The 14790-nt window shown below is 45.8% G+C and overlaps 2 protein-coding genes across 2 annotated transcripts in view; one reads left to right on the plus strand and one right to left on the minus strand.

Moving 5' to 3' along the window:
• Positions 1-10033, minus strand: part of tnrc6ba (trinucleotide repeat containing adaptor 6Ba) — a gene marked incomplete at its 3' end in the record, with an annotated part of 11442 nt that extends 1409 nt beyond the window's left edge. Inside the window, exons 1-6 of the mRNA XM_080835507.1 lie at positions 9776-10033; positions 8271-8358; positions 7780-7801; positions 6056-6409; positions 1638-4790; positions 22-186 (exon numbers count right to left, since the gene is read on the minus strand). Of these exons, the coding sequence (XP_080691633.1) occupies positions 22-186; positions 1638-4790; positions 6056-6409; positions 7780-7801; positions 8271-8327 (3751 nt within the window). The 5' untranslated portion in view covers positions 8328-8358; positions 9776-10033. The remainder of the gene's footprint in view (positions 1-21; positions 187-1637; positions 4791-6055; positions 6410-7779; positions 7802-8270; positions 8359-9775) is intronic.
• A 1538-nt stretch (positions 10034-11571) lies between these two features.
• On the plus strand, positions 11572-14498 carry LOC308362394 (putative endonuclease 4; the record flags this gene model as incomplete). Its single annotated transcript, XM_080835012.1, has 7 exons — positions 11572-11743; positions 12029-12238; positions 12592-12771; positions 13074-13205; positions 13456-13560; positions 13890-14019; positions 14369-14498. 7 exons carry the CDS (start codon positions 11572-11574, stop codon positions 14424-14426), a joined length of 987 nt encoding a protein of 328 aa, XP_080691138.1. The 3' UTR covers positions 14427-14498.
• Between the last annotated feature and the right edge of the window lie 292 nt (positions 14499-14790).

The raw sequence follows: 14790 nt of genomic DNA on the forward strand, positions 1-14790 counted from the left end.
CCCACAGTGTGCCTGTCTCACCAGACTTTATGGGATTTGCCGAAGGGTTGCTCCAGCCTGAGGTCTTCCCCGGGTCGTCCGATTCCCCCCATCCAGTGGGCACCTCAGTGGGTTTACCCCAGGCAGCCGTGCCATTGTCCACGCAGGGGCTGGAGGGGGAGCCACTATTCCCCCAACCAGAGGGAGCTTCAGATGACACACAAAAACAAAATCAGCCGAGGTTACATGATTCATAGGGGCACATTCACTGGCACAGGGAGTAAACACAAGACATGTAGCGCCCTATGTGATTTCCGGAATGCGAAGCCCTATGCATTGTGAACCAAACTGGAAATGCGGCAACGCCTAGGCTGACACAGGAGACTAAAACTGTCCATTACAGCAGCATTTGAATATTTTTCGAATAACCACAAGACTTAAAATGTACATGTAGAACATCATAACACAAGTGGCTTACTGACTCCATACAAGTCTTGTGATGGAATCCAGAAGGTGATCTCCCCGTAAATACGTTGTATTTTTTGTTTGTTTTCATTCTATACATTTGAAAATGATGGTATATTAAGCTGAATGTGTAGTCTTTGGGGTTATACTAGCATTGCTGTCCACTCCCTACTCTACAACATAGGTCTATCACTTAAGACAGATTGTGTGCAAAAGCACAGTGGCCTATGTCCCAAGTAGAGGTCGACCGATATGGGTTTTTCTATAACCGATGCCGATACTTAGAGGTCAGGGTTAACCGATAGCCGATATGGGCTGCCGATTTTTTTTGGCCGATATCTAAAAGTTTTCCCATTAATTTGCATGTTAAAGCGTCACACTAATAAGTAGATGCACACAATTTTACTCCCCTACTAGTATTTTAAGTCTGAAGTCCGTGCCCCCGTACACACACACACAGACACACAGCCTAATACTTACAAACATCCATAATCTTGGAATCCAGAGAACCCCCCCTTTTTTTTGAATGTATTATTTATGTTATTATTATTTTAGCTATTCTTTTCTTCAATGTATATGTACAGACTATGATTTGTCTTTATTTTAGGGTTGCTGTCTGGGCCGTGGGAGGGGGGAAGGGAGAATTCTTTGTAAAACTTGAATCTGTCACATTTTATGTTTTCATGCGTTTTTTTTTTTTTTTTTTTTTTTTTTTTTTTTAAATCGGCCGATACCGATAGATTAAAAAATGACAAATATCGGCCCGATACATCGGCCGACCGATATATCGGTCGACCTCTAGTCCCAAGTCAAATTAAGACTGGACACGTGATTTAAATGATAAAAATAATGACGATTATCTAGAAAAACATTAGATGGAAAACAAGGAATTCTGCAAAAAATGAAACGGAATTTTGCAAAAATTTCAACGAATTTCATAGGGCCGTAGACATGGAATTATAAATGAGCAAATAGAGCCAACCAAGAAAGGCCTTAACAAACAATATCCTCAACTGGGATAAACAGCAGGGCTACTAGTACAATATATTTCTTTAACAGATTAATTGCAGTACAACTCCCAGTTCCCCTGGACTATAGGAAGTATCAATTACTCTGTATGTCAACTCCTACTCTGGTCCAGTGTTTGATACTGTTTATCAAAATATCACAATTTTAAATATGTTTCTCCTCACCCATCGGAGGCGCCTTGTTGGATGTATGTGAGAGGCTCATGTCTCTGTTCCCAGACGACCTCACTGGTGGGTGCTGCATTGCTACTGGCCCTGGCAGCTGTTGTTGCTGCTGCTGCTGTTGTTGTTGTTGTTGTGGTTGTTGCTGTTGCTGCTGTTGTTGTTGATGTTGCTGCTGTTGTTGTTGTTGATGTTGCTGCTGCTGCTGCTGTTGCTGCTGCTGCTGCTGTTGCTGTTGTTGTTGTTGCTGCTGTGGGGACGGGCCTTGTACATGTTGCGACTGACCAGAGGGGGCACCGCTCTTGTCCCACAGATTGACACTCTTGTTGTATTTGTTGGGGTCGCCCCAGGCAGATGTGCCGTCGTCGATCTCCAGCTTCCTGCTGATAGTCTGGGGCGAGGGTTCCTCCCAGCCACTGGGCTCAGACACTTCGTTGGCCGCACTGGGCACCTGAGGGATGGGCCCGGAGGACCAACCCATACTTTGGCTCTGGGCCGGGGGACCCGGTTGCCCCCAGCCCCCTTGCATGGCCCCTGGGTCCAGCGCCTGTGCCTGCTGGGGCTGTGATTGTTGCTGCTGCTGTGGCCCTGGGCCTTTGATAAAGGCCGCCTGGCTGTTTGGCATCTGTGCGGGCTGCATTTTCCCTCCCCAGCCTTGGTGAGGTTTGCTGCCCATATCTCCTCCGCCTGTTACACCTCCACCTCCAGTCCCGCTGGTACCTCCCGCTCCCCACGCTCTCCTGGGTGTTCCTTCATCCCAGCCACCCCAAGTACCACCGTCCGCATCTCCGCTTGGACCACCCCCGTCTCCCTTCCCATCCCAACCACTGGGGCCCGACTTGGCCCTTTTCTCCTCCCGCTCTCCCCAGTCCCCACCTGCTCCGTTTCTTCCCGTCTGTCCCCAGCTGCCATCCCTACCTAATTCCTTCCAACCACCTGTCCCTTTCTCCTCCTGACCACCTCCCCAGCTTCCACCGCTGTTGCCGCCTCTCGCCGAGCTACCCTGTTGACCAGAGTTACCCTGTTGACCAATATCACCCCACCCCCCTCCCCCTCCCCCTCTATGCTCTCTTTGCTCCCTCCACTCTTGTTGCCCCTCGTTGCCCCACCCTTTCCCTTGACTTTCGGCTGGGGCCGCTCCACCCCACCCTCCTATGGACTTCCCCTGTCCTCCCATGCCACCAGATTGTGAGACGCCAGGGTTTTGGATACTGCTATTTGGCGGAGGACCGCGTGCTGGCTGGGAGGTACTGCTGCTGCCACTGCCGCTGCCACTGTCCCAGCCTTCCCCAGGGGACACAGCAGAGGAGCCCTGGTTGAATTTGGAGTTCAGGTTGGCGTTCGGAGGCATCATGGAGGACGATGCCATTGGATCAGTAGTCGACGAACCGGTTGGGCCAGAGTAAGGAGCAGCCGCAGCTGTGGCAGACGACATCGAAGAAGCTGAGGAACGAGCTCCTCTGCCAGTGCTTTCGGCTACGGTCTCCAGGTCCCAGGCCACATTCTGCCGGATTTGAGTTTGGCCCCAGCCAGTATTGGAGAGGACGCGCGGATCCAGGTCGGTCCGGCTGAGCAGGGTCTGTAAGGCCACTTCGACGGTCGGGGGCTGATAAGTTCGGTAGTGGCTGTGGTGGTGCTGATTGTGTGGGCCACCACTCCTGGAGTTGTTCCCACCGCTCGAGGAGGAAGTGCCTCCCCCTTTCGCCTGGCCTCCCCACTCTGGTTGGTCAACGTCCCCGCTGCCGCTACCGCTGCCCTTCTGATTGTCCCATGCTCGTGTCACGACAGAGGCCGCAGAGGAGGAGGAGGTGGTGGTGGGCTGGTTGCCCACACTTCCTCTGCTGCTGCTACTGCTGCTGTTGCTGCTCGAGCCATGTGGATTGCCCACTACGCTAGCACCTCCCCCTCCTCCTCCTCCTCCCCCTCCACCTCCTCCTGTGCTACCTCCCCACTCTCCCACACCACTCCACGCTCCCTGAGATACCCCACCGGGGGTCTGACAACTGCCCCCGCTCCCTGCTCCCCAGCCCCCCGAAACCCCACCTCGGCCATCCGCCCCCCCACCACCACTGTAGCCCCAAGAGGTGCCCCCCACCTCGCCAGAGGCTGGGTTTCCTCCCGGGCTTGTTCCCCCTTCCCATGGGTCAGTCCTAGAGGCACCCGTTTTGGAGTTATTAGCAGGGAAAGGCTGAGCCCTCCATGAGGATGAGGTCGTAGTGGAGGACGTGGAAGAAGCGCCCGAGGGGTCACTTCCTCCCGTTCCGCAGTCCATGCCGCCCTCCTCGGCCACCCCAGTACTTTTTGGTCCTGCTCCTGGCTCCAGGGCTGCACCACCCCACTCCCCACAGGATGGCTCTCTGTCTCTGGATTGCATTTGGTGAAGAGGGTGCTGTTGCTGATGAGAGGCTAGATTCACAGAAAGAGGGGCATGACCCACGGAAGGGGCGTTGGCAGACGACGATGTTGAGCTTTGGAGGGAAGAGGGACCACCCTCGCTTGCAGCTGCCCCAGCCCCATCCTGCACCAGGGCTGGCCAGGCAGAAGGGTTGGCATTGGGGTTGAAATTGGCACCAGGAATCCCACCACTGACACCAAGGGAGCCATCCAAGGTCCCTGGGAGAGAGGAGGCTTTGGATAAGGGGGGCAACGACCCTGCTGCTACTGCATTTCCTCCCTCGGCTCCCTGGGAGGAAGAGCCCCAGACGGCGCCGTCGGACTGCATACATTCATTAGGTGAGTTGGAGGCAGAGGGTGGAGAAGGGCTGCCAGACTCGCCACCTTTCCCTCCACTTGCTCCAGCTCCCATGGCCTTCTGCTGCTGCTGCTGCTGCTGCTGCTGCTGCTGCTGGAGGAGGAGCCGGTCGCCCCACGAGGCACTGCAGTTCGACATCCCGCTAACCTCGGGGCCCCCCTTCACAACCAACTCTCCAGCTCGCACCGCTCCATCCGTAGCAGAGATGCTCGGCCACTCCTCCAGGTCTGACCTGTCCACTATCACCTTCTCCCTGCCCTGAGAGAGGGGCTGGCTGCCAGAGCTGGCCCCCCACGTGGAATTTGCATAATTTGAAGAAGTAGTAGTAGAAGAAGCAGCGATTGATGAGGATGAAGTGTGGGGCAGTGAAGGAGCAGCGGGACCCACAGAGCCCTGGCTGGAATCTGTGGAGAGAAAATAGAGGCCGTGATTGAGCATGAAATACATGATAGTTTAGAGAAGTTTTACAAAAACAATATTTGTGAATACATTTCAGACTGCCAGTGATTGAAATGAATTGCTTATTGACAGATGGAGCTTTCCATAGAAACCCTGCATATTGCTGTCAAGGTAGGTGTAAAAACATAATTTAAGGCACTGAAGAGGCTGAAAAAGGATTGCTAAAAATAGAATTGGGCAAGTCAAAAGTTATCGGATGGGGGTTCGGATGGGTTTCAAACGATTAATTGAACAAATATTTTTGCACACCCATACAGCACAGTGAATGACACCTAAGCATACAAGAAGTGACAAAAATTAAAGATTTGAGGACTCATTGGAACCATTGGAATGTATTGAAGAAGGACATGGGCGAGAACTTCTTTGCCTATAATAGCCCATGCCCCATTGATGTCCGATTATTTCACTTGGAATTGTTTTAAGTCTATGTGAAGCCTTTTAACCTTTTAATCATCCGCATGTAGTCGTCATCACTTTGAGCCAAAGACTGCCCTCTATTGGTAAGCTGATTTTGAGAGATAAAATTGTGCTTCAGGCTGTGCAATGCTAGCTACCTAGCTAGTCAGCTAGGGAAATGTGTATTTTAAAGGTTCAGTTTGTAGTTTTTAGTGGCATCCAGTTGTGAGGTTGTTGAATTGCCATTTGCATGAAATGATAACTAATTATCTATCTTGCGTTAAATCCTCTTCAGTTCACCTTGTAACGTTTTAATAGGAAAAGGTAGAAACCTTTAGGGTGCCTGTGTAGCTTGACTGCTTGGCCCCCAAATACACAGTTTCAGTTAGCAGTTCATATTAACATTAACACACCCTAGCAACTGCCAACTGGTAAGTTGGTTCCCTAAGCAACAGATAGTTAGGATACGTCATTACTGACATGATGAGACCTTGCGTCTCATAGAGGTTTCCGCTCATAGCATCCATTAAACACAGTATGAGTGGGCATACACGTCTTTATCATTATGGAAGACTGAATTCAGAATTCAAAGTTGTTAACCCATTCGGTTTATTTTCCTGATACATTAATGGGATTCCTATGTGAAAGGGGTTTTCAATTCAGATAGACATCATAGCAATTGCAATTACTTTTCCTATTGACCAAATTGTATTGACTAGCTTTTTGTCATCCTTTTATATAACTATTTTGGAGAGTCTCAAAGTAAAGGTGAATGCACTATAGCCAATGACAGATTTTTGTAGCAACCCCTCACCTGATGCAGCAGCAGCTACTGTTGAACTGGGGCTGTCTCCCCCGCTGTTGCCTCCCCCCAGCAGCATAGAGGACAGTGGTGGCTGGCCCCTCTTCAGTAGCACTTTGTGGTCCTGCTGGCAACGGAATCGAGGGGGCACTTCACGGGGCATGTAACGCTGGGGGGCCTGGGTGCCGGGGGCGGGCTGTCCGTTGGCCACCGCCTGCCGCTTAGCATTGTTCCCACCCTGGGAGGGGGCGCTAGCAGCCGCGGTGGCAGTGGAGGGGGATGCCGAAGGGACCGGGCCAGGGCTGGAGGACGCCGAGTTAGAGGTGGCAGGAGATGGGGTGGAGGGGGTCTTGGTCAATTCTGGCACTGCACGGAGAGGGGGAAGAGGAGAAGCAGCCATGAAACCACTCAGATGGGCATTCATTAGATCAAGGATGGGCAACTGGCGGCCTGCGTGCCTCTTCATTTATTGCGGCCCGCCGATACATTTAAAAAATAAATAAATAAATAAATGCTTCCTTCTGTTGACGGACTTTTACTTTGTCATCATTCAAAATACACGTCTCAGTAATCTAGCAATATGCTAACATGGCTCCTAAATTTCCTAAAGACACAGAGCTATGCAAGCACAACATAAATACTTTGAATCGTCAGTCATAGAAACAGACTCGGCTTTTTCGGAAATTACTCTGAAAGTACTCTGAAACGGTAACGTTGGCATCGTATCAGGTGGCAGGGAACATAGTCATATAGTGATATAAAAGTCATATAGTGAGGGAGAGTTTGTGAAGTCTTGTGTACGTGATGTCGTTGCTATCCTCAACCCTGAAAATGACGGATCATAGCGGTCTGTGTCAGACCTGCAGCTGTCAGGCACGGAAATTGAACAGAGCATATCTTTAACAACTTAATCGAGACACAGTTATGTACAGATCTTGAGAAGTGCCCTCTCAAAAGTTTCCTTGGCCCCACCAATAAAACAATTAAAAAACGTTTTATTTTGAGATCGTCAAATTCACACTTAACTGCAAATCGAGTAGCACAGGAATCCAGCCTGTTTGAGACTGCAATGGGAAGCACACGCCTCTGTTTGGTCGTGATTGAGTGAGTGAACAGACGGTGATAACGTTTAGTAAACAGACTTGGACCAACAGTCCGACCCAAGCTGGTGAAAGCTGCCATAATCAGCTGCTGGATATAAAGGTGATGAACATGAAGTTTAAAATAGTAAAAGAAACTAAATTATTAAATCATCTCGAGTTAATTCTAGATGTCATGGCTCTCTTGTATCATGCCGTTCATTGATCCTGTGGTTATGCTACCTTACTCAGTTGAACTCTAGCCTACAACTTTAACCTACTCACTTGAGCTGCAAATCCCTACCATACTACAGTATAATTATCACCTATCTCAGCAGATGTCTTCAATATGTTTATTGTTGTCATATTTTAAATCTACATTTGTTAATTTCTCTTCCTAAAACTCACCAGAAGACACTATTTAGAAGGTTATTTTCAAAAAAAATCTCATGGGGGACCATGCCCCCAGACCCCCCTAGTTTTGCTTGGTCACAGGAAAAATAATAGGTGTTTTCTAGGGGAAAGCCTGCCCTAAAGTGGGAATTGGCCCTCTGGTAGCGATAAAGAAAAGTTGTGGCCCTCTCCAGCATTAAAGTTGCCCATCCCTGCATTAGATGATCAAAAGATGAATGTCAGACACTGTCTGACCTGTCTTACCTTTGTTTTTTTGCTCTGCAACCTGAAAGAAAACCAAAAATATGATGGGCCAATATTAGATGGGTGGCAATGTATTACATTCCTAACAAGCACTGTAAAATACATTGTAAATGTAGGACTTGGTCAGTACATGAGAAGCATCTGACTGAAACAATAGAAACAAAGAGCTGCTTCACATGCAGTGAACGCCACTGCCTAGCCCTCTCCAACTCTTATCCTGCTTTTCACAAGGGCAAACTAGGAAATGTCTGTTCAGGAGCCGCTCGCTTATAATGAACATCTGTCCACGTTTCAATATGGGCTCTTGCAGGACATCCCAATACTACTAGCTCACTGAATCCGAGTCTTGAAATGCAATAAATATATCAAATACAACTCAGGATAGCAAAATTACACATGATATAAACCATGCAGAAGGCATGACGCATGCAGAAAGAAACAAGTGTTCTGCCCATGATCACAATTAAACAAGGAAAAGGAACAGTGGTTACCTTCTGTGAGGTTTCCCTTTTCCTTTTATCTTCTTTCTTCCTTTTCTTGTCTTCCATGAACTACCGTTCCCTTTCCAGTGGCTCCCTTCTGAGAGGAAAGGCAGCCTATTACTATCAAAAAGGGTAGAATGGAAAAACTCTACAACTGATTGCAAATAACCAATAACATTTACATGGCAAGCCTAAGCAAATGCAGACCATTCGCTTAGGCTAAGTGGCATTCAACAATTTCAAACACGATATAACAACACCGACCCCGAAAAAAGGTCATTACTGCAATGGCTCTTATATCCTTATTTAAATGGCTTACTATTAAGCAACTGCTCTGAAATCTACAACGTTATGAGGAGGCTGCCCACAGAAAATGAACGACCATGTCCTCCTCTGTCAATTTCATATTAGGTGAGGTTCAGCAGCTTGCTATACACCGCATGACCAGGCCCAGCAACATATCATCCATTATTTTAGTTATCGTTGGAGCCACTTGCCATTCTCATTCTACCAGCTACCATTACAACCTAAAATGTACCAGAGCCCGAACAAGGAGCTGTACATGAACACCTGCAATATTACAGTACTTTGCGGTGGGCATTCTGATTCACACAGCCATGCAAGCTATAACTAGTTGTCTAACGTTGACCATTGCGATAACAGCATCAAGAAACCGAATGTGTAAACACCTGGGTGTTAGTCGGCTTCGTGTGACTGATTAATTACAATGAAACTGCAGCAACCAAGAATTATCAGAATAACGCTTTCAAACTCTACCGTTTAACGTTCGTATGGAGCCAGCAAACAAGATGGTGTTGGCTCTTAGCTAACAGTTAACGTTAAGTTAATTAGCTAGGTAACGTTACCTTTGATGGAAACCGTTAACTTAGCTACAAATTATGCATGCGACGTACATTCATTCCATTACATGACTAATATTTGGCAACTACGGACTCAAACTCGATGTGTGCAACGTCAACGTTAAGTTTTTTTTTATCAGGAAAAACCCAGAAGAAAAATACTAGCTAGCTAAGCGTGAGGGTAGCTAACGTTACATTCCCAAAGAAATGTGATGTTAGCCTGCTGCCAGCAATAGCTAGCCAGTTTCAAGGCAGCCTTCAAACCAACAGGCTAACAGGTACAGCTTGCAATCGTGTTAGCAGCCGCATCCCCAATAATGGGTGATTAAATTCAGTACTTTATACCAACAAAATGCATGCACGGAATTTAAAAGGTGCACAATACTAACCGCATATGGCTAAAAAGAATCTCATATACACTCAGATACCAGATCTGTACCAAAGCCAGCTGGCTAAGAAGGAAGATAGCTAGCCATTTTTGTTACGTTAAGGTTTCTCCCAAGCACAGATGTCGACGGAATTATTTCGAAGCACGACGTACAGAAGGAGAAAACAAGCTATGATACAATTCATGCATGTTAATAGACAGCAACCAATCAAAGCACTCATAACCATACCACTCACACTGGGTTTATTAACAAATGAATTACTTACCGTAGGAATTACATATGAAATGTAGCTAGCTAGCCAGCTAGCTAAAGTGCTTCTGTGCGAGATTTTAGCTTTTGAGGCATTCGAGGCTATGTGAAATACAATACTTATCCAAAGAGCAAGTAACGATACAGCTAATAAAGAAAATACCCCTTTTTAAATGCTGATCTGTAACCTAACTATGTAATAGATTATGTAAACCAAATAAGCAGAATCTTCGTTTTTAAAGCGGTGAAAAGTCAGTTGCTTGACGGTCGGCCATTTTGCTGCTCGGCGAATAGTGAGTCTGACCAGCTAGTAACTCTGACGGAAGAGGGTAGGGATATTTTTGACCTTCAGTATTAAAAGTATAGTGACTGTTAAATTGGCAGTCACTGGCATTTGTTAGTACAACGTGGCATGACAACACAAATAAACATTTTATTATGCTGATTTCAGGAAATTACCATTGCAAATATTGACATGTCACTCGCGGTTGTAACGTTACCAAAGGCTGTCTAAACAATGACGTCATATTTAAAATATGAATGGCCATAATATCCACTTTAGACAACAACATGTGTTGCCGTGGTATGCAAAGGCATTGTCAACCATGATACTAATTTATGCATGCCTGAACAGAGGTTGAATATTAAAGTCTAAGTTTACCCACAGCTCTGAGCCTAACTCCACCATCTGCATAATTAAAAAAAAGAATGCTAAAAATTAGACAAGGGGCAGTGTGGGGCGGAGGATGGGGTCTTAAATCATCAAACGAAAAATGATTAGAGGACGTTAACGGCAATTTCATGACGTGATATACATCAACCGGTCAACTCTATGTCAGTCAGTATTGGCTTTGCAAGGTTCAGGGCTGACTGAAACCAGTAGATGGCGTTTTGAGCAATTGTCAATCCATAAAATACCGACTTGTGGACAGTTGTCGCTGCCAAATAGTGGTAATGGTAACTTTATCCATATCAACACCACCATTACATTAATGTGTATCATCACAGCGCATTCATATCACAATGTACAGCTCAGAAAACAGATTTAGGTGTTTACATTAAGTACATTTAAGTAAGTTAATTTAAGTGTGCACTACCTCTTTAATTCACTAGTTATATAGGCTTTAGCCTGCCTGTGTTTACCAGCTGTTTGTTTACATTTTTTCACATGCTTTCTCTCATAACAAAAAAGGCGAGAAAATACTTACAGTAGGCTATGTTGCAGGCTATTGCATAATCAACTTAGTCGTTGTCAAAAACAACACCAGTCTGCGTGGTTTAACTTAATACAATGATGACAGCTAGTTAAAGTAGCCTATGTGACTAGTGACAAACTGCAGATAGATAGGCTACATCGGGGGTGGGGGAAAAGGAAAGACATTTAAAATAATGCCAAAAAGCCCGAGTGTCGATAAACGACCTGTATAGTATTCCGTAGCCTATAAACTAAGCGGTAGTAGTGTCTTGGCGTCCTCGTTTTTGTGAGGTCTGCGTTTTGTGTCAGGCTGCAGATGGCCAACTGCCTGCCATCAGCAATCTCTGTAGGCCTAGTGCATGGATACCAAGAGAAACATTCGGTTTGAAAGGTGTTAAGTTCAGGAGGACTGCTTTTGAGAATAGTCTTGGTTACCTCATAGCGCTAACGGAGGGAGACGTAGGCCTACTTCATGGTCACCTTTCACCATAACTGAACAGTTAGCTTGAAGACGGGTAGTGGCATTCAGATTTCTCAACAAACTGGTGTTAGATCCTGTGACAGGATGTGTAACATCTAACAGTACTCTCCCAGATCCTCGCTACACACCGACATAAATGGGACCTAAAAAGAGAGGGGCGAGGAAGAGAAACGCAGAGATGGAGACCGAAATAGAGAAGCCAGATGAGTCAGGTGGAGGTGTGCACTTTGAGCACAAGACAAGCAAAGGAAACAAGAACGAAAGAGCGGGGAAGTACAAGTACATTGGAGCGCACGTTTCCATAGCAGGTAACATGGCCCACTCTCTATACCCTCATTAAAAGACAACGTATTCCTCCTCCATCAATACTGATGTATTGTTTCTGGGCAGACTTGGTTGGTGTCACTTTTGTGCCTTGTTCTGCGAGGTTTACTAAAAGTCCTTTATTTTGAAGTGCCCATGATAGAGCTTATCATGCAGAGCTGTGCCACATCAAGGCTGGATCTGTTCTGGTGTTTGCTGCTCTGCTTGGTTCTTTGTGAATACAGCTGAACTGGTTAATGAGACTGAGACTAATGTGTATCACCCTGCAGGAGGTATATGGAAAGCTGTGGAGGCCAGTGTGGAAATGAAGGGTCGCAGTTTTGCCCTGTTCCTGGGATCTCAGCGCTCCTGGCAAAGACCCCCTCTGGACAACGCAGCAGCAGTTACATTTCAGGAGGCATGCAGCTCCCATGGCTTCAACCCAAACCATGTCCTACCACATGGGTCCTATCTGATGAACTGTGGCTCACCCAAGCAAGGTGTCATTATATCCTGTCTAAGCTAAATCTTGATTCTTGATATCTCAATCATCATTACACCCAGCAGCCCTTCCTAGTTCCCACCAAGGAAAATGTGCCTCAGTACAGGCAGATTTAATGTTTACCCAGCATATGTTGACATGAATATTAAGTGGGCTGGTGACAATTTTTAACTATACATGCAGCACCAGTTCTCTCAATAAAAAGGAAATTATGTGGAGGAGATGGTCTGTTTCATGAAGGTATCAAATATTGTTATGGTAAATCCGCTGGGAAACAGTGTGTTCTTGACAGCCTGTAATTCTGTTAATATTTGGCATTTCTTTTCACTGAACTTGCTCCATGCCCTCCAGACGTGTTTGAGAAAAGCCAGGCCATGCTGCTGGACGAGCTCAGCAGATGCAGAGCTCTTGGACTCACTCAATTCAACCTGCACCCAGGGGCCGCCATGGGCTCCCCCACAGAGCAGTGCCTGGACAGGATTGCACAGGCCATAAACCACGCACACCAACAAATCCCCTCCGTCACCACAGGTACATGTAAGCCTATTGGCTGTTTTACTCTGGCAACTGCTGATGAAGGTAGTGCTTTGATTATTTTAATTATGCTTAAAGTAAGTATTTTTTTTAATTATTATTTTTCCAAAAGAAATACAAAATGAGCAATGAATTATGTAGTTGTTGCATTTTTTCACTGGCTTAATTCATATTTTGTAAGTGTTTAGCCCCACTCAATATCCTTGGATTCCACTCTGAGGTTCTGTCATCTTTTTTGTCCTGTACTTGTCAACCTTGCAACCCTGTCACTCTTCCTCTCACCTCTGTATTCCTCTCAGTGCTGGAGAATATGAGTGGTCAGGGCAGCACCATTGGAGGTCAGTTCAGTGAGCTGAAGGGTATAATTGACCGGGTGCGCGATAAATCGCGGGTCGGGGTGTGCTTGGACACATGCCATGCTTTTGCTGCAGGTGAGGGTGCTCTGGTTGAGGAATTTGAATAAAATGATGGCAGGTAAATAAATTATTACGATGGCAAAAAACCTAATCCAGGTATATAATTGTGGTATACCCTTGTGAAAAGATTGTACCCCTAATGATGAAGTCCATTTGTAATTAGCACAATGAAGGCAAAATTACTGGCTTTGTTAAAATGGATTGATTTAGAAAAATGTACAATTATGATGTTTACGTCTTAAATATATCCTGTGGTTGAAATCAGGATATGACATCTCGGTGTCTGGTGGGGTGAAGTCCATGTTGGAGGAGTTTGACAAGGTGGTGGGACTGAGTTACCTCCGAGCTATCCATCTCAATGACTCCAAAGGTGAGCTCCCTCCCTCTGGCCTTCTGTACACCAGAGTACCTCTCAGAAGGAAATATGTGATTTTCTTTCTTTTCCATTAAAATTATAAATAAACAACTGCATATTGCAGCAGTGTGAGTGTGACTACTCATGAAAATTGATCAAAACACTTGTTCACTAATGAATGTAAAGTCATGGTTTTGTTGAATGTGCATGAATTGATTACCAGTAGTCTTCAATCATTTAACTCCTGGAATAGTTTTTTGTTGGGTGAAAATTCTATGTAGTTCTGCTTAAATGCATTGCCATCTAGCTTGCACATATTTGTGTCCTTGAATGACACTTGACAGGTAAACTGGGTTGTCATCTTGATCGGCACGAGGATATTGGGTATGGCCAGATAGGCCTACAGGCATTCCGTGAGCTAGTGAACGAGCCTCTGCTGGACAACATTCCTATGATCTTAGAGACCCCTGGGCGGTAAGTGTCACCTTTAAAAGATCATGCTCGCTAAAGATACACCTGAAGTACAGGTGATATCTTCTGTTTATCTCCTTCCATAGCATATTTATTGGATGGTCCATGCTCAATGAAAGATTCATAGCTAGTTGTAGGTTATTCTTTACGTAGTTCTGAATAATAAAAAAGTGGTAATATAGATGCTCAGTCAAAGTTCAAGACATGTTTCACTATGATAAGATCTCTAAGATGTGCACAAAATTATAATGTAGAATTTCAATGTGATGTGTGTGTGTGACCCAGCTGAATAGGTTATAGTTCTTTCCATTTGTGGCCACATGGCATGATTTGACCACCTTTTGCCTCACAGACCAGGCTTTGAGTATGCTGAGCAGATTGAGTTGCTGTACTCCCTCTGTGAGGACTAAAGGCCTGCTGAGAGAGAAGCCCTTCTTTGAGTCTCACACCACTTCCCTGACACCTCCACTGATCTTGACCAGTACTCTTCTAAAGCATTACTTCGTTTTGTATTTGTTATCATTTCTGTTGTATGTGTTCTTCAAAGTTCATAAAAGAGAGTTTTGTGATACATTTGTAATCGATTCTTTGTTCTTTCTTATGACTTATCAACACTGACTTTATCAACTGTGGTAGTTATGCAGCAAACCACATTTGAAATGAAAGTTTTTCACCACCAGAGGGCAATTGGTCCACAGAAAATATTAGAAACAGCATGCCCCTGAAATGGCTTGAAGTTTGCTTGTGTAAAAAAAAAAAAAAGGCCTGTTCATT

The sequence above is a fragment of the Sprattus sprattus genome (genome assembly GCF_963457725.1).
Source record: "Sprattus sprattus genome assembly, chromosome: 3".
Classification (NCBI taxonomy): domain Eukaryota; kingdom Metazoa; phylum Chordata; class Actinopteri; order Clupeiformes; family Clupeidae; genus Sprattus; species Sprattus sprattus.